This window comes from Dipodomys spectabilis, unplaced genomic scaffold (assembly GCF_019054845.1).
Source record: "Dipodomys spectabilis isolate Male_0828 unplaced genomic scaffold, ASM1905484v1 ptg000069l, whole genome shotgun sequence".
Lineage (NCBI taxonomy): Eukaryota > Metazoa > Chordata > Mammalia > Rodentia > Heteromyidae > Dipodomys > Dipodomys spectabilis.
Genome location: NW_024870746.1, coordinates 22,562,233 through 22,583,407, shown reverse-complemented (window position 1 = coordinate 22,583,407; position 21,175 = coordinate 22,562,233). Strand labels below are relative to the sequence as shown.

The following is a 21,175-nucleotide window of genomic DNA, read 5'->3' as shown; positions in this document are numbered from 1 at the left end:
ATTTTTCTAGGGGGAAAAATCCAATTTTGTGAATAAAACTAGGCAGAACCCATGAAACAAATCAAGGGAGATATAGCCAAAGGGATTCAGAGGCATCTCTGCGTGGTGGGGCTGAGGGTGGGGGAAAGAAGGACAACTTAGGGAAGAAAGTGCTGGCATGAGGGAGCAGAAGCTCCTGTAGCTCTTTCTGTCCCTGGGAATTCTAAAAATATCCAACAATAATACATCCTGGCTATTCTGTGCTTTTCTGGCAGAGTTCCCTCAGGACCCAGGCCCCGGGTGATGGACATTTGCCAATGAGAAACACAGGAGGGGCTGCTTCCTTCCCTGCAGCAGAGCACTGGTAGAGAATTTGCTTTTAGCTCCCAGTTCTTGTTGATTCCTTTGGACTGAACTTCTCCCTCCCCTCCCCCTAGCCACCTGGATACCACAAGCCCACCTTTCCAAAGGAATCCACACAACTGCGGGGACTCTTCCTCTCCTTCCCTTCCTCCTTCCCTCCCTCCCCCCACTTTTATTTTTAAAAATATATTCTTTTTGCTCACTGCAGTTAATTACAACCTTTCAGTAAAACTGTGAAATGAAATCTTTCTGGAAAGACTAAAAATATTTCCGTCTTGCAGGTAGCACGCGGGGGGGCTGCATTGTGGATACTCAGTGTTGCTGGCAGGTTGCACCGGCTGGCTTCCTGCTGCTGGTGAAGTCATCACAGGCATTTCCTTCCAACGTTTGGGAGCTGGGGTTCTATAGGGTTGGTTATTTTGGCAAAGAGTTGCTCAGAAACATAAGTCAGCTTATATTGATTAGTGAAGGAAGTTTCTCTGTCTCGCTCTCTGTCTGTCTATCTATCTGTCTGTCTCTCACTTGTAAATTATTAACAAGTATTATCATCTTGCTCTGATGATAGGAAATGGCTGCTTCAAAGCAAACTAAGAAACCCAGGATCACATAAATTACACAGGTCTCTACGCATTCTGACAGAGACCAGAGGAGAGGATCAAAAAAGTGCGATAGCTATTATATACATCAGGCTATATAAGATAATGTTTCTTGAAAGGAACTCCAGGAAATGGGAACAAGAAGTACTTCTTTCTTTGTTGCTGTTTTGTTTTCTTTTCCTTTTGTCTTGTTTGTTCATTTATCTGTCTTTGGGAGGGTAAGGGAAAGCACAGAAACAGAGGGACAGAGGGTGAACAAATGCAGAAGTGGTACACATTGGACCCTGTGTGGAAAATGAACTATACAACTGGTGAGTGGGGATGGGAAGGAAAAACTGGGAGAAAATGAGGGGAGGGGTGACATTGTTCAAAAAGAAATGTCCTCTACTTAACTTATATAACTATAACCCCTCTGTACATCGCCATAATAACAATAACATATAAATGTATAAAAAAAGCACTGTTCAGAGTTGAAAACAAATAAAAAACAAACCCAAGATCCTCCTGGATCATGAACCAGGAGGTTTTCAGGTTAGGAAAATGTCTGGGGAAGTTGTTTTCAGGAGAATTTTCTTTCTAGCCTATGTCCTGTGCTGTCCTCACCACCTGGGGTGGATAGCCAGGAAATTTGGGGTCAAGGGCAACTAAGCAATATCCTGCTCCGGGACTTAGGAGGTACCTAGAGCTTACAGCTTCCTTGCTGAAAGCAAAACTGATCTCCAGATTTCCAAAACCAAGATAAGGCAGTGGTTATTTCATTTGCAAGTGGATTCCCCAGGCTTCCATTACTGATGACTTCCAAATCTATATCATTGGCCCAGACCTCTCTCCTGAGCTCCATAGCCATATATCCAATTGCTACTGGACGTCTCTACTTCCACCTCTATGTCCCTTAGGTACCTCAAATTTCACCATGTCTAAAAATGAACTCTTAATTTTTCTTCCTCCCACCATAACCCAATTATCCTCTCAAATGCCTCTGTCAAGGTTAATGGAATCACAGTGTGCCTAGCCGGAAATCTTGCAAGGATCTTCCCTTACTTGCCATGTATAATAAATAAGGTCACCAGGTGCTATCAGTTCTTATTCCCATGAGTCTTTGGAATCTATGATTTGTGTGTTCCAGCATATCTGGCAAGTAGGGCTCTATCATCTTTTACCTCCTCTAACCACAAGGCTCTCCACCGTCCCTCCATGTAAATCTAATGTTCTCATGGCTACCAGAGAACACCGTCATAGCCAGGTTACTGGGCATGATCTAAGAACCATGGATGGAGGTGACCATTGCAAAGCAAAGTGCCTATTAGGTGGCCTTGCCTTGCCTTTATGGTTCTTCAGATTCTGACTTCTTCAGTTCAGCCACATCTTCCGTTTTATAAAATGCCCTCTATGCCCTGCTACATACAGTGATACCCATAGATGAAATTCACCAGAAATACATTGTGCCTTTCAGCATGATTATATTTTCCCAGCTCAAAAATTACAGAGGGTCAGGTTGGAGATCTGTGCTTGGAGAAGAAAGGAACAGAGGAAGGCATCCTATACACCGTACTCCCTACCTGAGGCCTTCTGGGTAGCTGAGGATGAGAATAAGGGCCATGTAGCCTGGTTAGCAAGAACTTGGCATCCTGCTTCCTTCTTTCTCTTTATCAAGTCTCTAGGAAGGCCACAGGGGAGGCTTGATAGGAAAAGATTCTGTCCTCCCCAGAGGAGGGAGGGGAGAATAGGGCTCTTTGAGGTGTTACCTCAGATCAGGCAGCTCTGGGGTTCCCAGCCCCTCTCCCTCTTGAGACTGTCCTCAGGGTTTTCTCTTATAAACAGTCTTAGATGGCAGGGCACCGACTGCAGGGCATCTGAGAACAGGAAACCTGAGGCAGCGTTCCACAGAGCCTGGTTCTCTTGGGAGCCTGGTCTGGCCTTTCTATGCAGGTTTATGAAAAGACAAGTTGGTTGAATCCTGGCTACTACTTGCAGAACTCTAGGGAAAACCTTTTATATCCCCAAAGAACTATGGGGCTACAGGAGGGAAGAGAAAGGTGAAAGCAAGTTTGTGTGTGTGTGTGTGTGTGTGTGTGTGTGTGTGTGTGCGCACACACACACACACATGCACATATGTGTGCTAGGTAGTTCTATAGAGGCTCCCTTGACAGAGAATAAACCAAATCTGGAATACTGGATAGCTCCCACACAGGTTGGCTTGCATTTGTGGAGGGTCCTTGTGCTATTGGCTACTCTGTGGTAGGGAGAAAGCGTCTGCTGGTACTGAGGAAGCGTCTGCAGCAGGAAGGCAATAAGTAACTTCTGCAGTCAGACAGAGCTGAATTCGAATAGCAGATCTGATGTGTATGAGCTCTGTGACCTTGAGTCTAATGACCTCGTCTGAAAACATAATAATGCCTGCCTCACGGAGATGATGTGAGGCTTAAGTGAGATAACATTTGGAAATTCTCCAGTATGTTAGTTGAGAGAGAAGGTCTTGAAAATCATTAACTTCCTCCCCTGTGTTCCCCTGTACCAAGATGTCTGCCCAGATGACCAAAACATGGGCTGCTAGAGTTGTTTGAGGGGATGGAGGTGAGAAGGAGTGCAGGGAGTTGGAAATGAGATAAATCTTCCTGTCTACCTGGTGGGAACACACATGACTTATGGGGCTCATGATAGAGAAACTGGGGTGGCCTGGGGGTAGAAAGAGTACTCACGGGTTATTGGACAATATCTGGGAAGTTTCCTACAGCCTGAACTTAGAAAGGAGAGAGGCAATGTCAAGGGCAAGGCCTTGTCTTTGTGATAGACTCTGAACTCTGCGGAGAAGCATATTCTGAACTTTTATCCACCATCTCTTTGGAAGGGCACTGTCCCTGTCCCAAATTTTGTTCACTTTTTCCTCCCTCCCTCCTTCCTTTCCTCCCTCCTTCCCTCTCTCCTCCCTCCCTCTCCCTCTCTCTCCCTGTCTGTCTCTCTCTCTGTCTCCTTTTCTTACCATTTCTGCTTTCCCTGGTTATTAATTATGCTGGAGTGGATGCAGCATTTCACAATGAACTCAATGAATTCTTTCAGGAAAGTAATTCTAAATGAGACGCCCACGTAAACAAATGATTTGACAATTTGAGGTGTGTGTGTGTGTGTGTGTGTGTGTGTGCATGAGCGCGCGTGCGTGCACACACACACACACACACACACACACACACACACACACACACACACACACACACACTCCTATGCCTGTGCAGTGAGGAGGGATGGGGAGAGAAGGAAAGGAGATGAAAGGAGATCTTTACTATTGACTGATTTCAGCCCCATGGTTTCCAGCACACATTATACTGTGGATCAGAAATCTATCTAAATTCTCCCTTGTGGACCGTAGAAGTCGAAACCAGAAGTGGAGGGCTGGGGACAGAAGAGCTTGGAAGTGCTGTTCTTGGGTTGGGGTGCATGGGCTTGCTGAGGCTCTCCCTGGGCACCTCGCTTCTGCTCACCTTTTACACTGGGGACTCCCCCCTCCTGCAGTTCTGGCTCAGCCCTCTGATGGACTACCTGATTTACCTAGAGAACTCAGCAAGTGTGAAGCCCACATACATCACATATATGGGACATGCTGTGCCTTCTACTGGCCAGGCATACCAGCCCATCTAACCCAGCTCTGCTCAAAAGACACCTCCTCCATGTGGCTTCCCTGACTTCCTGGGGGCAAATCCAGCAGCGCCTTCTCCTCCTGGCTGTCAAGAACACTTCCAAGACAATTATCTCCATATTGAATTGTCACTACTTCCTCACTAAGAAGGTAATCATCTTGGGACAGGGACATTTCACTTTTCTTAGCAACCTAGAAGTCAGCCAGCATGCTGCCTGGCACAGAGCAACCATTAATAAATAGTCCTGGTTCTCTGCTCTAGGGAAACTACTTTGGTCTTAATCAGATTCTAGAACAGGTGTGTGTGTGTGTGTGTGTGTGTGTGTGTGTGTGTGTGTGTGTGTGTGTGTGTGTGTGTGTGTGTGTGTGTGCTAGTTCTGGGGCTTGAGTTCAGGGCCTGGATGCTGTCTCTGAGCTTTTTTTGCACAAGGCTAATTCTCTACCACTTGAGCCACAGCTGTACTTCTGGCTTTTTGGTGGTTAAATGGAGATAAGAGTCTCATGGACTTTCCTGCTGGCTTCAAACCTCAATCCTGATATCTCATCCTCCTTTAGGATTATAGATGGGAGCCACCAGTACCTTGCTAGAAACTGTATTCTTTAATATAATGCATGGATGAAAGGAGGCACCTAAATGTTACATGAGAGTGATAAATAATTTTAACACTAGAATCATTCAGGATTTCTTCCTGTAATCTTCTTTGCTTTAATTTAAGCCAGCTTCTGGTCTGATTCCTCATCCGATGGAACAGCTACCTGCTCATCAAACATCTTTCAGACACTGAAGAGAGCAATGGAGTCACCCCTGGCCTTTGCTTCTGCAGCTTGGTTCACCTTTCTTCTGAAGATATGATTTTTCTAAGCCCTTTGATCATGTCAGATGCTTTATTCTGGACCCTTGCATTTCCGGGCATCCTTTGAGTACAATGACCCAAACTAGGCTGGTGGCTTGAGCAAGTGCCTGATTGATTAATGTGCTATAATGAAGGACAGTGAAGATGGCTTCCCCCTGGTTGTCAGGAACCCCATCAACAAAGCCTAGTTCAGTGTGAATCCTTGGTATCTTTCCTATTTTTTTCTCCTTGGGGTTCCTTCCTGCATTTAGACACCTTTCACTCTGCTGCTTTCTCCTCCCTAAAGAAATTTATATTGGGAGGTTGGGGGGGGGGGGCGGAGAATGCAGTCAGAATTCAATGAATATCCTACAAAAAAATAAGAAAAGTGAGGGAAGTGGTGAGTTAGTGGGGAGAGATGGGTGAAAATGTTGGAAGGGCTGACATGGATCAAGATGCATTGCATTCATAAACTGCTTTGTTAAATGGCCACGCCTTTGTACAAGTACTGAAAGATAATAAAATAAGACGAATCAAAAAGAGACGGATGGGTATTTCGATGAGTAGTGGACTAAAAAGTTGCTCGATCGTTTGCTGGATTCTGAAGGCAAACATGGAAAGCACTGTATGTAAGGCACAGTTTAGCCCAGAATTAGTCCCAGACATAGTCCATGCATAGGAGTGGCTCCTCCAAATCCTGGCCGTGCCCTTAGGGACTGATGTATCTTATGCCAGGATCAGGCCAACAGGACCTGAGAGAAGGCTGGCATGCTTAGGCCTCAGCCCACGGCCTACACTAGAGAACTAATGAATGGGGGATTCCTACACTAGAGCACTAATGAATGGGGGATTCCTATTTTTTGGGGGGGATCCAATCAAAGTTTCTGGGGACCTCTAGCTTGGGGATCCACTTCTCCACCTGCTCAGATCCCCCCCACAATAGTTGCACAGCCCAACCGAGCTACGACAAGTGCCTATTGGGACACTCCAGTCAAATCTGTATTCTTGCCAGACTGTGTCCTGTTTGTTTTCCTCTGTAGGTGCTGTGACCTGGAAAGTAGTTGCTATGATGTTGCAGCCGCCCTCATTCTTGCAGCCATTAATTGAACAGTTCGGCGGGAACTGTGCCACAAAGCCGCCCCAGGGTGAGAGCAGATGCAGCCGATTAATTACAGCTGGGGTGATCTGAAGGGCTGCACCCCACAGCCACGCGGTAGGGGTGTGAGACCCAGGGGCTCGGCAGGCTGCAGGGAGAGGGCTCAGGCTGGCTGCACAGGGATGGCCATTCTTGGTTTTGGACTTAAGGACTTAGGCAAAGCCATTGGGGGTACACACTAGGGGTTGGAGGTCAGAGGAAGGTAGTGGGCGCCTTACAAAGCCCACCTCCCTTCTAGATACCCAGTCTTCCTCTGGTTCTGCCTCCTGGCTGATAGGGATGGTGAGAGAGAAGACAGAAGCAGTGTATTAGCTCCAGGTAATTGAAGATTTCCTCCCTCCTTCCTCCTCCTCCTCTTCCTCCTCCTTCTCCTTCTCCTCCTCTTCCTCCTCCTGCTCCTCCTTCTTGTGTGTGTGTCAGAACTCAGGGTCTTGTACTCTCACTTGACTTTTTTTTTTCACTCAATGTTGGTGGTACTCTATCCCTTGAGTCACAGCACAGCTTCTGGCTTTTTGGTGGATAGTTGGAGATTAAAAAGTCACACAGACTTTTCTGGCTGGATTGGCTTCATACTGTGATCCTCAGATCTCAGCCTCCTGAATAGCTAGGATGACAAGCATACGCCACCAGTGCCTGACTTGATTAAAAGTATTTCTGATGATCCTTGCCATTTGTCTATTCCCAATGAATCAGAAATCACACCGGGGCTTTTCATATTGTATCCCACTTAGGGGTCAAAATAAGTTACGAGAACAGAACTGCTATTTGTGTTTTGTGGATGGGAAGGAATGTCTCAGCAAGGCTAGGGCACTTGTTCAAGTTTTCACACAGAGCAGAATACAGTCAGGTCTGTCTGCCCTGTGCATTTAGCGTCCTACCTGAGCTGACCACCTTCCTGCCTGAGGAAAGAGCCTTAGGCCATCGGTCAGGAGCCTGCTCCTTGTCCCAACCTGCCAACCTCTTTCTCTGTGCTAAGGACAACCTCATTGCTTTCCACAGACCTGGACCTGGCTTTGCTGGTTATTGTCTTCCACCATCTTCCACTATCTCTACCTCTCTGAGCTTCTCATGTCTGTCCTCCCACTTTTCTATCTTTGATCTAAATGTTCACATTCCCATTTGGTCTCACCTTCTTGTCATTCCTGCCTGTGTGTATCTGGCCTTCTCAGGGGATGCTAAAAATTAGGAATCCTGGCTTCCTGCCCTCTTCAGTGGGCTTGGGCAACAGCTTTCTGCCTGCTTCCCTTGTCTCCTCTGCACTGTCAATCATCGAGTTCTATTGGTCCAAGGGATTGAGAAAAGAGGGCAAGGACAGTGCACAGATCAAACATAAGGGTTGTAGAGTCAAGGAGTGGAGGGGTTAAACACTAGCTCTAAAATTCACTAGCCATGGCACTTGGTTTTCTGTGGGAGGTACTGAACTTTGAGCTCACATAGGTGAGCAGCTCTGTGGCTTGAAGCATTATCTCCAGCCCTTTTGGAGACCCGGTCTCAGTTTTTGCCTGGGACAACCTGGATCACAACCCTGGTATTTATGCCTCCTGTCATGGCTTGGATAACAGGCATATACTGTTATACTCAGCTTTATTCTGTTGAGATGGGGTCTGGAGAACTTCTTTTTGCAGGATTGCCTGGATGCATAATCTGCCTGATCTCAGTCTCCTTGGGTAGCTAGGATTTACAGGCAAGAGGTACTGTTTCCACCTACTAGTCATGGGCCTGGAAGGAAGGTATCGTATCTCACAGCACAACTGGTCCTTCACTTGTAAAATGAGACTAAAAAGAACAGCGTCCACTTATAAAAGCTATAAGATCTAAATAAAGATGACAGGAGTGAGGGGAAGGACAGTACAGTGGTAACATTCAGCGAACGTTGGTTCTTATCTTTTTCCATGACTAATTTATAATTGAGAAGTCTGAAGCTTAGAGTCAATGGCACACACCTGTATTCCTAGCTACTCAGGAGGCTGAGATCTGGAGGACTGTGGTTTTTCAGCTAGCTGGGGAAGAAGAGTCCATGAGAGTCTGTCTCCAAAATAACCAACAAAACGGTAGGGCTGGAAATGTGGCTCGAGGAATAGAGCACTAGCTGAGATAGTAAGCTAAGCATATGCAAGGCCCTGAATTCAAACCCTAGTACTGAAAACAAACAACAAAACCTGGTCAGAAGTCAGGCTTGCTGAGGTCCAGAGAAAATATAATGGCTGTTCAGGTGCAGCCTGTGAGTATTGCTCCGGTGGGGACTCAGAGCAGGGATGGACAGCCTGGTTCGTGGCATTGGTGGCTGCCTCTCAGCCCTATGTAGTCCTCGTGGTCTCTGTGGTTTCCATGCTCAATGCTGGGTTTGTAAGCAGAGAAGGGAGAGGTTGACATCAGAGACTCCCAGAAGGAGGGAAGGCTGTCCCTAAATGAGTCACCCTTTATATTCAATGATCTGAGGTCTGAGATTGGGGGTTCTGGAGCAGCCCAGAAGGACGCATCTCAGAGTGGAGCCAGTTCCCCCTCAACTTCCTAATCCCCTTGCTCCTCTTCTTCTTCCTGTTTCTTAGTGCTCCTGACTTCAGAAGATAGTGATGATGACTGTGTGTCTGCAAGTTTCCCTTCCATCCCAGCTCCCAAATACAACCAGACGATGGGTCCCAACCACCCACAGGCACATGCTTCCCCAACTTGGCTCACGTGCGCGTTTGTGTACTCTCAACAGGAGGCTAGAGCCCAGCTGATGAGCTCTGCAGGAATTTATGGCATTGGAGGCGGCAGCCCTCCTGCCCGGCATGCATCTTTGCTGGCTCTGTCTTAGCTGATAGTACATTCAAAACCTAATTGTTATCTCAGCAGAGTAACTCCATTATTCATCCTGACACCATCCTCCGTTAGCTGTTTGTTGCAGTGATGTTATATTAATGAGGTCTGCAAATAAATGAACGGGAGATCAGAGTGCCGACTTGTTTCTCAGGAAAGCTGGATGACTTCTTTATTGTTTTGTTTGGGGTTTTTTTTTTGTGGTTGAGAACTTTAGCAGCAAGTTGCTCTGGCTCTGAGCGAGTGGCTTTTGGCCTTTCCTGCCGAGATTTGGTGCAGCCTTGTAGATAAACACTTGTAAATGTCCCAGCTTTAGCTCTACAAATGAATGTGCATCTGAGAGAATCTGGGATACAACTATCTACCTCCTTTAAATTACTTGAGTGTGCACAGAGCAGGAGGCGGTGAAGCAGTGGAACACTTCAGCTATTATAGTAACAAAGTTATTTATGTCTGGTTTTAGAGGGGTAGTGTACCTGTTTCATACAATTGATTTTTTTTCTTTTTCCAGTTACATGTACCTAAGATAATGTTAAAGAGAATTTATATTCCCTTAGCATGGATTAGTGAGGTGGGGGGAAGTTATGGAGGCGAAAAATTCATAAAGTTACACAGCAATCGATGGAGAAACAGCTATCAAACCCACACCCCACTTTCGGGCACCAGTGTATCCTTATTAAGCACTGCTGCAGTTGGCTTCTGGAACCTACAAGAACATTCTCTCCCATCTGAAGGATGATAGGTCCCTAGTCACTGAGCCATCAACTTTGGAATTCCTTCCTTGCCTCTCAAGCCTGTGTCCTTCACTTTGTCTGATCGCTACCCTGGCCTGCAGGTGTATACCCCCTGAGTGCATCCACTGGCTTCCCTTAAGAGTAAGAGATGCCTGGAAGGTCAGAACCCTCGCACCAACAATCCAGTTTTTACTTTAATCATTTTTCCCATTGGTAGTCTAAGGGCAAAAACAACTGCCTCAAGTCTGGTAGCTTTATGCAATACCTAGAGTAGAAGTTATAGAAACCCTTGTAGCCAAGAGGCAAAATGTGCCCTAGTTCAAATGCAGCCTCAAATTCCCTCATGGTTACTTCTCCATATATATAGGAATAAGAATGGAATGATGTTTGGGAAGACAGGATTTTTTTTTTTTGTCTGATATAGGAATTTGACCAGGCCTTCATGGTTGCAGTGCTGTTCTGATTGAGCCTGGCTGAGCAAGGGGACCTGGCAGGGTAGGAAGAGTCTGTCTTTTGGGGTGAAAAGGGTTTTTCTTTTCAAATGTTGGTATTGTGGTTTGAACTCAGGGCCTTGCCTGCTCTTGCTTAAGTTTCTCTGCTCAAACTGGCCCTCTACAAGTTGAGCCACAGCTCCATTTCTGGCTTTTTGGTAGCTAATGAAAGTCCAGTTGAGTGAAGAACTTTGTCAGATTTGTTGGCTAATTGGAATAAGAGTCCCAGAGATTTGTCTTCCTGGGCTAGCTGTGAACCTCGACCCTCAGATATTAGCTTCCAGGGCTAGGATTATAGGAGTGAGACATCAGTGCCTGGCAAAAGGATATTTTCTTTTCTTTTTTTGGCTTGGACTTGAACTCCTAGCCTCCCTCTCTGACTCTTTCACTCAAGGGAGGCCCTCTACCACGTGAGCCACACCTCCACGTGGGAGAAGTTCTGCCACTATCCAGATATGTGATTTTGAACGAATGATATACTTCTCCACACACCGTTTCCCCAACTCTGAAGAGAATCGCAGCCATCATTTTTAGGGGAGTGATACATACAGTCTGAAGCATGGTGCGTCAGAGAAAAGCTGTCATGATGAAGAGCAGCATGAGAACATTGGCTTGTCTGCTCATGAGCCTGGCCTGGCATAGAGTCCTCACTAGCTGTGGAGACCTATGTCCTTCCTGCAGTCCACTTTGTACCCAGGGGACAGCGATGCCAAGGTGTAGATTAGAAGTTTCTCTCCCCGGCTTTTCAGAGGAAGCAGAGTGGCCTTCAGGGTGAGCAGTTTCCAGCCTCTGCAGTTTCTAGCAGTTTCCAGGACAGGCTGGGCTACACTGGGACAGGATGCCTTCTGCTTCTCTACTGGGACTCATTCATCCCTGTGACAGCCTCCTGCTCAGTATACTAGTAGTCACTAAGCAAATGCTCATTTGTGAGTGAATTAATTTGTTTGGGACTGTGGCATTGTTCTCCCTATACTCACAATTCTCACTCCCCTGAGTTGTGTTCTTTCTTTTTCCTGTCCATACATTGGAACCCTAACTCCTAGTACCTCAAAATGCGGCCTTATTTGGAGATGGTCTTTATGCAGGTGATCTGCTCACCGATGCTATTAGAGTAGGTCTTAATCCCATTTGATTAGTATCATTATTAAAAAAAAAAAAAAAGAAGGCAAAGCCAGGGGCTGGTGGCTTGTAATCCTAGCTACTCAGAAGGCTGAGATCTGAGGATCACAGTTTGAAGCAGGCCTGGGTAGAAAAGTTCATGAGTCTCCAACCTTTAATTAGCCACCAAAAAGCCAGAAATGGAGCTGTGGCTCAAGTGGTAGAGAGCCAGCTTTGAGCAAAAAAAGCTAAGGGGAGAGCACCCAGGCTCTGAATCCAAGCACCAGTACTAGCCTGTGTATACACACACACACACACACACACACACACACACACACACACACACACACGCATGCATGAGGCAAACAAATAGGGAAAATGTCATCTGACATGAAATCAGAGGTCAGGTGATGCCACCGCAAGCCAAACCCTGGGAACTAGGAGAGAAACGTGGAGCCCTGTCCACACATTGTTCTTTGACGTCCAGCCTCCAAATTTTGAGAAAAAAAATTTTGTTTTGTAAAGTACCTTGTTTGTGGTGCTTTTTTATGGTCATTCTAAGAAACTAACATTCATTAGAGCCCAGTTGAGTGAAGATCTTTTTCACATTCACTGCTGAGTCCCTTTGCCTTCTTGAAATTTCTTTCCTTGACAACATATTCAGTCTTGCTTTCCCAATCTGGATCCAGCTTATTCATGGCTTCTTGGGACATATTTTACTCTAGGTCTTCCTTTCCAAGATAGGCTCCTAACAGACTCTCTGTTGAGGTCCCAGCAGGCTCTAAGGCCAGGCATCTCCTGGGCTTTCCAGTCCTTTGCACATCTCCTATTCCTGGTGTTGAACAGGTGACATGTGCACAGATGCCCGGATGACAGTTGGAAATCTGAGCAGCGTGGGATACTCTCCATCCCTCCCCCTGAGACAATGTCATTATCACACCATGAGCTGGCTAAGAAGCAGACGGTAAGTCCTGAGGGGGTCCTAACCTGGGGTTTATGCAAACCAGAAAATTCAATAGGCTGTACAACTTGTCCTACATGAAGCTGCCATAAAGGATGGGTCTCTAGGGGTGGGCTTCGTTGCCATGGAGACAGTGGGGGGTAAGGAGGGGTTAAGGAAGAACACAGCTGTTCATCTAAATGCATGTGAGCCCATTCCTTTCCCTGCAGCAGAACTTCTCTGAGATCATCTCATTTGCTTCTTGGCTCCTAGGCAGGACAATACCAACTCTGGCTTCCATTTAGGTCTAGGATTAGAAATTCAGCTGTCTCTGGCAGCCATCATAGGCCATCAGATTTTTATTGTCAGTGACTTCTGCTTACAAGTAGCACTGGGAGGATACACATTTTGAAGGCAAGGGAGCATGCATAAACAAGTATCAACTCTGTAGAATTCCAGTGATTATGAAGTTCAAATAAAAGTTCTATGCCAGTGCAAAGGCATTAACAAGACAGTGGAAGTAAAGAAAATGGTTTGGGCAGGGCACAGGTGGCTCATGCTTGTGGCCAGGAAGTGGAGATCTGAGGCTTGAAATCTGAAGCCAGCTTGGGCAGACAAATCGGAGAGACTGATTAACCAGAAAACACCAGAAGTGGTAGTAGTAGACTATCAGTCTTGAGCAAAAAGGCCGAGAGTGTGAAACCCTGAGTTCAAGCCCTAGTACTGATACACACACACACACACACACACACAAAGTAAACTTGCTTTTTTAAAATAAAAAAACAAACAGAAATTATGCATTGGCCAAAAATAGAAATGAGGCTGTCCCCTCCCTGGGGATATTCTAAAGGGATGCATATGAAATTGTCTCTCTCTATCACTGGTAATAATAACTTGGTTAAGGTAGGGCCTACTTGTTCACTGTGAAGCTTCTAATAAGTAGCTTATGGGAAGAAAGATTAAGACTATGTAAGTATTCTTTTTCTCATCATATTTCTATCCACTAATTTTAGCATCCATTGGCCATTTTTACTTGAAATAATTACTTTGGAAATCATAGATATTTCTATTTCCATCATTCTTTCTACTTTTATTAGTTGGGATTCTAGTTTGAGAAAGAGCCTTCTCTAATTATTTATACATTTGTTTCTTTTTACCAGTAAAGATCAGGGGTTGGAGGTATAGAGCGCCAGTTTGTAGAGTGTCAGCCAATGAATGAAAGCAAGCATCAAATGACCAGCAAAGATCACAGATTCTGATCTTAGTCGATTGATTAAGACCAAAATTATCATTAGTATCTTGCTCAGGTGGCTCTAGGTTTGGCCATTTGGATCCCTTTCAGTTTGGTTCCTATACCCTTTTGATACGCACCCTAATTTTTCTTTTAGTATTTCTTACCAAACATATGTAGCTCAAATTTAATCATGAGGAAGGATCAGACATATCTAAATTGAGAGAGACAATACAAAATAACAGCCCTATACTTTTCAACAGACAGAAAAAGAAACAGTGGTTTAAAGAACTAAGGAGATCAGATATAGAATGTCACAGGGATCCTGGATTAGATTCTGGATTTAATCTTGGATTCGATTCTAGATTGGCTTCTGGACCAGAGAAATGGATATCCCAGGAACAACCAGGAAAAAAAACGCTAATAAGGTATGGATATTAGATTTTTTTCATTGTATCGATATTAATTGGTAATTGTAGTGTGGTTATGTAAGATGCTAATTTTGAAAAAGCTAGGTGAAGGGAATAGGAAAGTTCTTTGTACTATTTCGGTACCTTTTTTTTTTTAATACAAGTTTGAAATTGTTTCAAAGACAAAAAGGTAAACAGAAGATGATTTTGACAGAGAAATGAGGGTCAGGTGAAGGAAGGGGACATAAACAGAAAGACAATGTGACAGATGATGGTAGATAGATCCTTCTGGCCTGTGTGTCCCCTCCCACATTCCTGTCCCTGACATGTTGGGACACAGCGAGCACTGATCTCTTCTCAAAGATGCTCTTTCCTTTCTCAATAGCCTCCACATAAAAATCACCAACAGGAGGCTTGAGGCCTGTGACCCCTTGCTGATATGTTCACTGGGAAAATCAATTACAGCCTAATTACCTGGGGGGGGTTAATTAGCCTCCTGTAACTTGGGTGTTCTCTGTGAACAGAGCAGCCTGGCAGTCCCCGGTCAGTGAGCAGGGGCAGCCCAGGCAGAAGTTTCCCAGTGAGCAGCTTGCCTCGGGGCTGGGCTGAGGCTCCAGTCAGGCAGGGAGCAGAAAGACACTGCCTGGTGCAGTTCCCATGGTGGGGAGGGGAGGGAGGTGCTGGTGGACTCTAGTTCCTGCCTAATTTAAGCTCCTCGCACCACAGGTGCTGTCAGGGACTGTCAACTGCAGCCACAGAAGCATTAGAGAATGGTGCAAGTTCTCAGGCCAGCAGTTACAGAAATCACTAGGACTGGGGAGAAGGCACGGAGCCCTGAGCAGCTCTGGAAGCTAGCTGCCCAAACGCAGAGCCTGGGCCACCTCATCAGCCCCAGGAGGCATTGGCTTCTGGTGGAATAAAGACACGGGGGAAATTAGCAGGCATCACTGAGCGCATCTGAGAATAAAACGGGACTGAAGCAACCCACTCTCTGAGGGGCAGGGTCTACATCCTCGCAACCCCTTCTACTCATGCAGGAGGATTGAGATGCACCATGTTATCTCTCAGAGCTCGGCCTTCTCCTGGGGATATACAACCATGTGGACAGGTGTATTTATCTTGTCTATACACGCTAGGAAAGGGCTAGACATTAAGGAAGGGAGAGCACCACTTTTTTCCTTCTGCTTTGTGTTACTTGAGCAAATCATGGAGAACTTGATAAGAAGAATTCATAATTAAATCTGAACTCAAATGCTGGCTCTGCCACTTAGCCCTTGAACTTGCGCACGTCACTCAATTTCCCTGCATTTCATTCTCGTCATCTGTACAATGGAGGTGAGAACACTTCACCTCCCATGTTGTAAGGATTAAATGTAACCAGGCGCAGCACACAAAATAAATATTTGCTCCCTGTTCAAATAATTTGTCTAAAGATAAATACTATCTATTTGATCTTGAGGTTTTTGTTTCTCTTAAATTAATCTGAGGGTTTTTTTTTTTTGTTTGTCAGGACTGCAGAGGTACTCCAGAATTTCCCCAATGTTCTGTGACATAGGGAAGAAGCAGGCTAGCTACTTGCTCTGGCTGACATGGGGCAGGTAGAAAGAGAGCGTACATCAACTCAGACAAGGAGCCTCTCTGTGCTTGCTTATGCCTGCAGACCACTGCACTACCTGCCCAAGCCTTTGTTTCTAGTCAGCAAGCAATGTGCAATTAGTTTCAAAGCGCGAGTGACAGTTGTTGAATAGGGAAGCCCTGAAGAGTGATGCGCACACAAAGCCACCCAAGTTAAGTACCACGATTCCTCTCGTAGGCCATTCAAACCCCACACAGCTGCATTTTTCAGCCACATCATCTATTCATCCTCCCTTGGCAATTTTGGAAACATCATTCCCTCCCCCCACCCAGTGTAATTAATCACCTATTTCTTCCTATTAAAAGGCACAAAACAAATTGAGATCAAGACCAAACCCTGGGAAAAACGGGAGGGTGGCTAACTGTAAGTGTCTGTCTTTATCCCATCTGTTTTCAACTTTGCAACTTTTCAACTAATTACAACTCCCCCAAGTCACCTTCCTGCTGGGAAGAGCTAAACCTTGCTTTCTACATGTCTACTCACCATGGAAACAATCTCTTCTCCCAACCTGTTTCAGTCCACCTGGCAGGGTGACTGGGCCGGCTTTGCCTTGCTTGTTATGTGCATGTACCATGCACACAGGCACACACATTCACGCATGGCCACCAGAACACACATAAGCTGTACTTTATGTCTGGACACAGGTATCAAGACACAAATGAGAGGGCTCCACACCTCCCATACGAGATGCACTAACTCCCGGCATTCATTCCCCCCTAAGCCCCAGCTTCCCCATCTCTTCCATAACCCCCATCATCTGCTTTCTAACTCTAGGATAGTTTTGGAACTCACCTCTGTGATTTGGGGGTTGGAGCATTTGACGTTGTGACTGGACCAGTCAAGCCAGGGGCTGGAGGGGCTGGTACAGTGCTGGTGGAGGGTGCATCTGCGCTCGCCACTGCACCAGCCACACTCGAACTTGCGGTCAGCCTTGAGACAGAGGCCGCAGCTCTCCCGCTGGGCCGCACACTTGTAGAGGTGCACTGCAAAGAGAGGAGGGCGGGTCACGGTCAGCTGCTCACCCTAGGCCTGCCCTCTTCTTGGAGGTCCCCGATCATAGACAGCACCCCTGATTCTCAGCATTGCAAAAATAACTGGCAGAAATGAATCATACATGGAAGCTCGTTCCTAGCGCTTTCTAAGTTGTTGAGTTAGATCAGGGCTTGAGCTGTGGCTTCAAGACTTCCTAGCAATGTGACAAAGTATTTAACCTTGTTGATCTATCTCCAACACAGCGATAATCATTTTTTTTTGGAGGTTTGAGTGAGGTATTTGTATAGTAAGTGCTCAGCACAGGGACCGTGACATATCTGATGCTCTATACATGCTTATTATCTTTTCTTTGAACTCAGCTTGTCTTCTTAGGCTGCTGTCTCTCAGGTGCTCACAGATGGCCCTCATTTCACGAGGCAAGGGGTTTAGTTCCTCATTACAGGTAAAAGGGAAGCTCAAAGAGAGATGTAATGACTCTCCCAGCTTATTAAGATTAGTGTTCCAAACAGAAGTCCTCACGCTCCAGCTCTCTGTGCTGCTAGGTGCCAGAGCCCAAGGAAGGAGCAAGCGCTTTGAAACAATGCAAAGAGCATGGATCTGAGAGAGGAGTCAGCTTGGGCTTAAAGTCAGGCTGGTGTCTGGCCAAGAGGAGGCCCTGCAGGTACGGAGAGAGGGTGACTCAGTCCTGTCCCCAGAGAGGATGAACTGGTTCCTTAACAGGTCACATATGCTTTTTCTCTGAATGACTTACAATGCCCTGGCAGCTAGCTGATAGAATTGTGGTGTGTGAATCTAGTCTAGTTTTTTGCCTGGCAGGGTTTTGAACCCAGTTCCTGAAGAATTCTCCAGAGGTTGAATACAGCAGGCTCTCCATATTCATGGATTCTGCATCCAAAGCATTTTTGAAAAAAAAAAAAAAAAAAGAATCTGCACTCCACTCGCATAGACTTTTACTCCTCATCATTACTGCTTGAACAATAAATTATAACTATCCATGTAGCATTTGCAGTGTATTACACATCATCAGCAATCTAGAGATGATTTGAAATTGTGTATGTGTGTGTGTGTGAGCTGGTCCTGGAGCTTGAACTCAGGACCTGGGCACTGCTTCTGAGCTTTTGTGCTTAAGGCTAGTGCTCTGTTACTTGAGCCATGGTGCCACTTCTGACTTTTTGGTGGTCAATTGGAGATAATCTCATGGACTTTCTTGCCTGGCCTGGCTTCAAACTGTGATCCTCATATCTCAGCCTTCTGAGTAGCTAGGACTACAGGTGTAAGCCACCAGTTCCTGGCCTTTAGTTAGCATTACCTTATTTCATATAAGAAACTTGAGCATCCTTGGTTTTTGGTGTCTCAGTGGTCTTGGATACCAACCCACCATGGATATTGGGGAATGACTGCAGTCAAAGATATTTCTTAACTCATCTGGTCACATTGACCTAAGCTTCCAGGACTGGGCAGTGTACCTCTGCTGGAGGTCAGTTACATACCCAGGGGAGGCATAGACTTTATTCTTCTATAAGCTTTCTTCCTATTGCTCTAGCCTGTCTAGCAACCCTCAGCCCCAGATGCATAGACTATATTTAAACAACCTCTTGTCTATGGCTTCTGAAGTTAGAGGGCAGGAAATGAGGTCCTTAAAGTGAAGAGGTACTCAAGGAGCTTTTATAAATATGGACTACATGGTCCCTGGTCACGCGCTCACCCTGAGGACTGGGCGATGAGCATCCTTCTCTGCACTGCACAGGTCAGGCCGCTGGATGAAGAAAAGGACTGAGTGCACGTAGCTCTGGTTTGTTGGGTTTGGGAACCTGAATCTTTTTTATTTTTTGCCAGTACTAGGCTTGAACTTAGGGTACCATGCTTTAATTTGACTTTTTTTTTTTTTTTTGTCAAGACTGATTCTTTATCCCTTGAGTCACAACTCCACTTCTGGCTTTTTGCTGGCTAATTGGAGACTTTTTTTTTGGCCTGGGCTGGCTTTGAACCGTGATCCTCAGATCTCAGCCTTCTGAGTAGCTAGGATGACAGATGTGAGCCACTGGCACCTGGCTGTGAGCCCTTTGAAAGCCGTGGGTGCACTAAGTGATGCTCACCCCATGCACAGGCTCTGGGTGGGTATGGGTGGGAAGACAAGGTCACACTGCCTGAGCAGCAAGTAGCACAGGAGATGTGCAGACAGTCTTGAGGTGTGGCTGTTTGTTCCCAGGCTCCAGGTGCAAAGGCAACCTCTGGGATCTAAGCCCCGTGTCTCCTATCTCCTAGTGATGAGGGGAAAAAATCTCCTTTGAGAATGAGGAAGAAGGAGGAAATGAAAATCTCCCTGGCTCAAGCTCCTCTTTTCTAGTTCAAGCAGCTTAGTTTTCATGGCAGGGTCTAAGACAAGAGTGGGCAGCTCCGGAGACACCAAGACACTTGCCAGGCTCCTGCTGTGACCTTGCTCCCCATTTTGGTGCCTGGAGAGGTGCTCCATAGGTAGAAGCAGAGGCTGCCACTAACTCTACTTACTTATAAGTGTGGTTGTGTTTACTTACCAGCTCTGCAATTTTTATCTTATTTTATTATTTTTTTTCGTGCTTGTACTTGAGCTTGAACTCATGGCCTTGGGCTCTTGTTTGGCTTTTTTTGCTCAAGTCAGATGCACTACCACTTGAAACGCATCTCAACTTCTGGCTTTTTTTTTTCCCCCTGGGCTTTTCTGCTCAGGCTGGCTTTGAACCTCAATCTTCAGATCTCTGCTCCCTAAGTAGCTAGGATTACAAGCATGGCCATTGGTACCTGATATCAGCCGTGTGCTTTGATTGTTGTTCAAATCCTGGCTTGCTATCTGACTTGTGGCCCATTTCTTAAGCTCTTGGGGGTCTTAGCTTCCTGGTCTATAAGGTGGCAATAATGACAGTGTACTTTTCTGAATTGTGTCGATTAAGAAAACAATTTAGAAATAATCAGTCCGTTTGGCTCACCCTTGAGGGTAGGGTGGAATCTGGGTCTTACACACTAGACAAAATCAACCTGTGTTTATATGCTAGTGAATAAAGGTTGCCCGCATGAGTTCCCCTTCCTGCCCCAGCCCAGCTCCCTTTCCTGAGCTCCAGCTGCTCCAGATGTGAGCCTGAGCTGTTGAGCTGGCCCCTCCCACCCCCCTCCCCGCCCCCAGACCAGGAGCACAGCCTAAAAGGCTTTCTTTGTGCAGTGACCATGACCAAGCCAAGGACAGGCGAATGACAGCCTGCATGAAAACAATATCTCCATTTCCAGAGAAACTGGCAGGACGTTCCTGCCTGCTGTTCTCCTAGGTCAGGTTCCACAGACACTTCAAAGTCACCAGGAGCCAAAGAATAGCGTGGATGAGCAGGCAGCCGCTCGGCGGATGCTCTGGGTGTAATAAAACAGAGCTCCCGACAGGACTCCTTTGATGGCTCCAAATGTTGCTTTAGGAACCTGTGAAGAGTTCCGCTGACACAGGGAGTGTATTATTCAAGGCACAGCGGCTGGCCGGCTCTGATCGCTCCAGCCCCAGTCTTTTCTGGGGTCATGAAAAGATCAAACCTCTACCCGGAAGTAACTGCTTACCTTTCAGGTCCTGGGGGTTGTCAATGATGAAATTGCCATTCCACACCACAGCGAAATCCACAGCCAGGTTGCTAATATCCATGCCGTCATACTGGTACTGCAGGGAGAGATGAGCAGCCCGTGGGTAGGGGGGCTGTCTGTCCCAGGGAGCCCGGGTGCAGAGCAGACCCTCACGCTACTGCATGAGGATACCCTGTGCCTGACTCTGAACCAGTAACACTACCAAGATCCACCTACACCAGTACTTTCCATGATCGGATCCAAGCTTTTACTTCTCCAAACGTCTCCTCTCTTGCTGTCCTATGGGCATCTTCAGTTTGCCTGTCTCTGAATACACTTGTCTGCATCTTGGTTGGTTTCCTGTCTCCTACGAGATGTCACTACTGTCTTCCTTATCTCTCCTACCCTCCCCCCACCATGAAAGTCCGGCTGGGACCCATTGGACTTTCTTTCCTGTGGATCCCACAGAGGAACCGTAAGCTTCCACTCACTGTAGAAGAAGCCCCTCCACTTGGGCCAGCTGCTACCACACCTCTGGGAAGGAGATTCCCCCAGCCCAGATCCTGATCCTGCTCACTTAGCTCGCTCGGGAGGGTGGCCCACTGGCTGCACGCTTGCCCCCAGCTGAATTGAGGCCTTCCTCCTTTCTTCTGCTCCATTCCCCACCCCCCCCTCAACCCGCCTTCCCCTGGCGCTTGGCGGCCTTCCA

At 46.4% G+C, this 21,175-nt stretch overlaps 1 protein-coding gene across 1 annotated transcript in view; it reads right to left on the bottom strand.

Annotated features, from left to right (window-relative positions):
- Plxna2 (plexin A2) overlaps nt 1-21,175 on the bottom strand; it is a 195,293-nt gene that overhangs the window by 41,001 nt on the left and 133,117 nt on the right. The window contains exons 10-11 of the mRNA XM_042681944.1: nt 20,467-20,563; nt 16,693-16,883 (exon numbers count right to left, since the gene is read on the bottom strand). Of these exons, the coding sequence (XP_042537878.1) occupies nt 16,693-16,883; nt 20,467-20,563 (288 nt within the window). The remainder of the gene's footprint in view (nt 1-16,692; nt 16,884-20,466; nt 20,564-21,175) is intronic.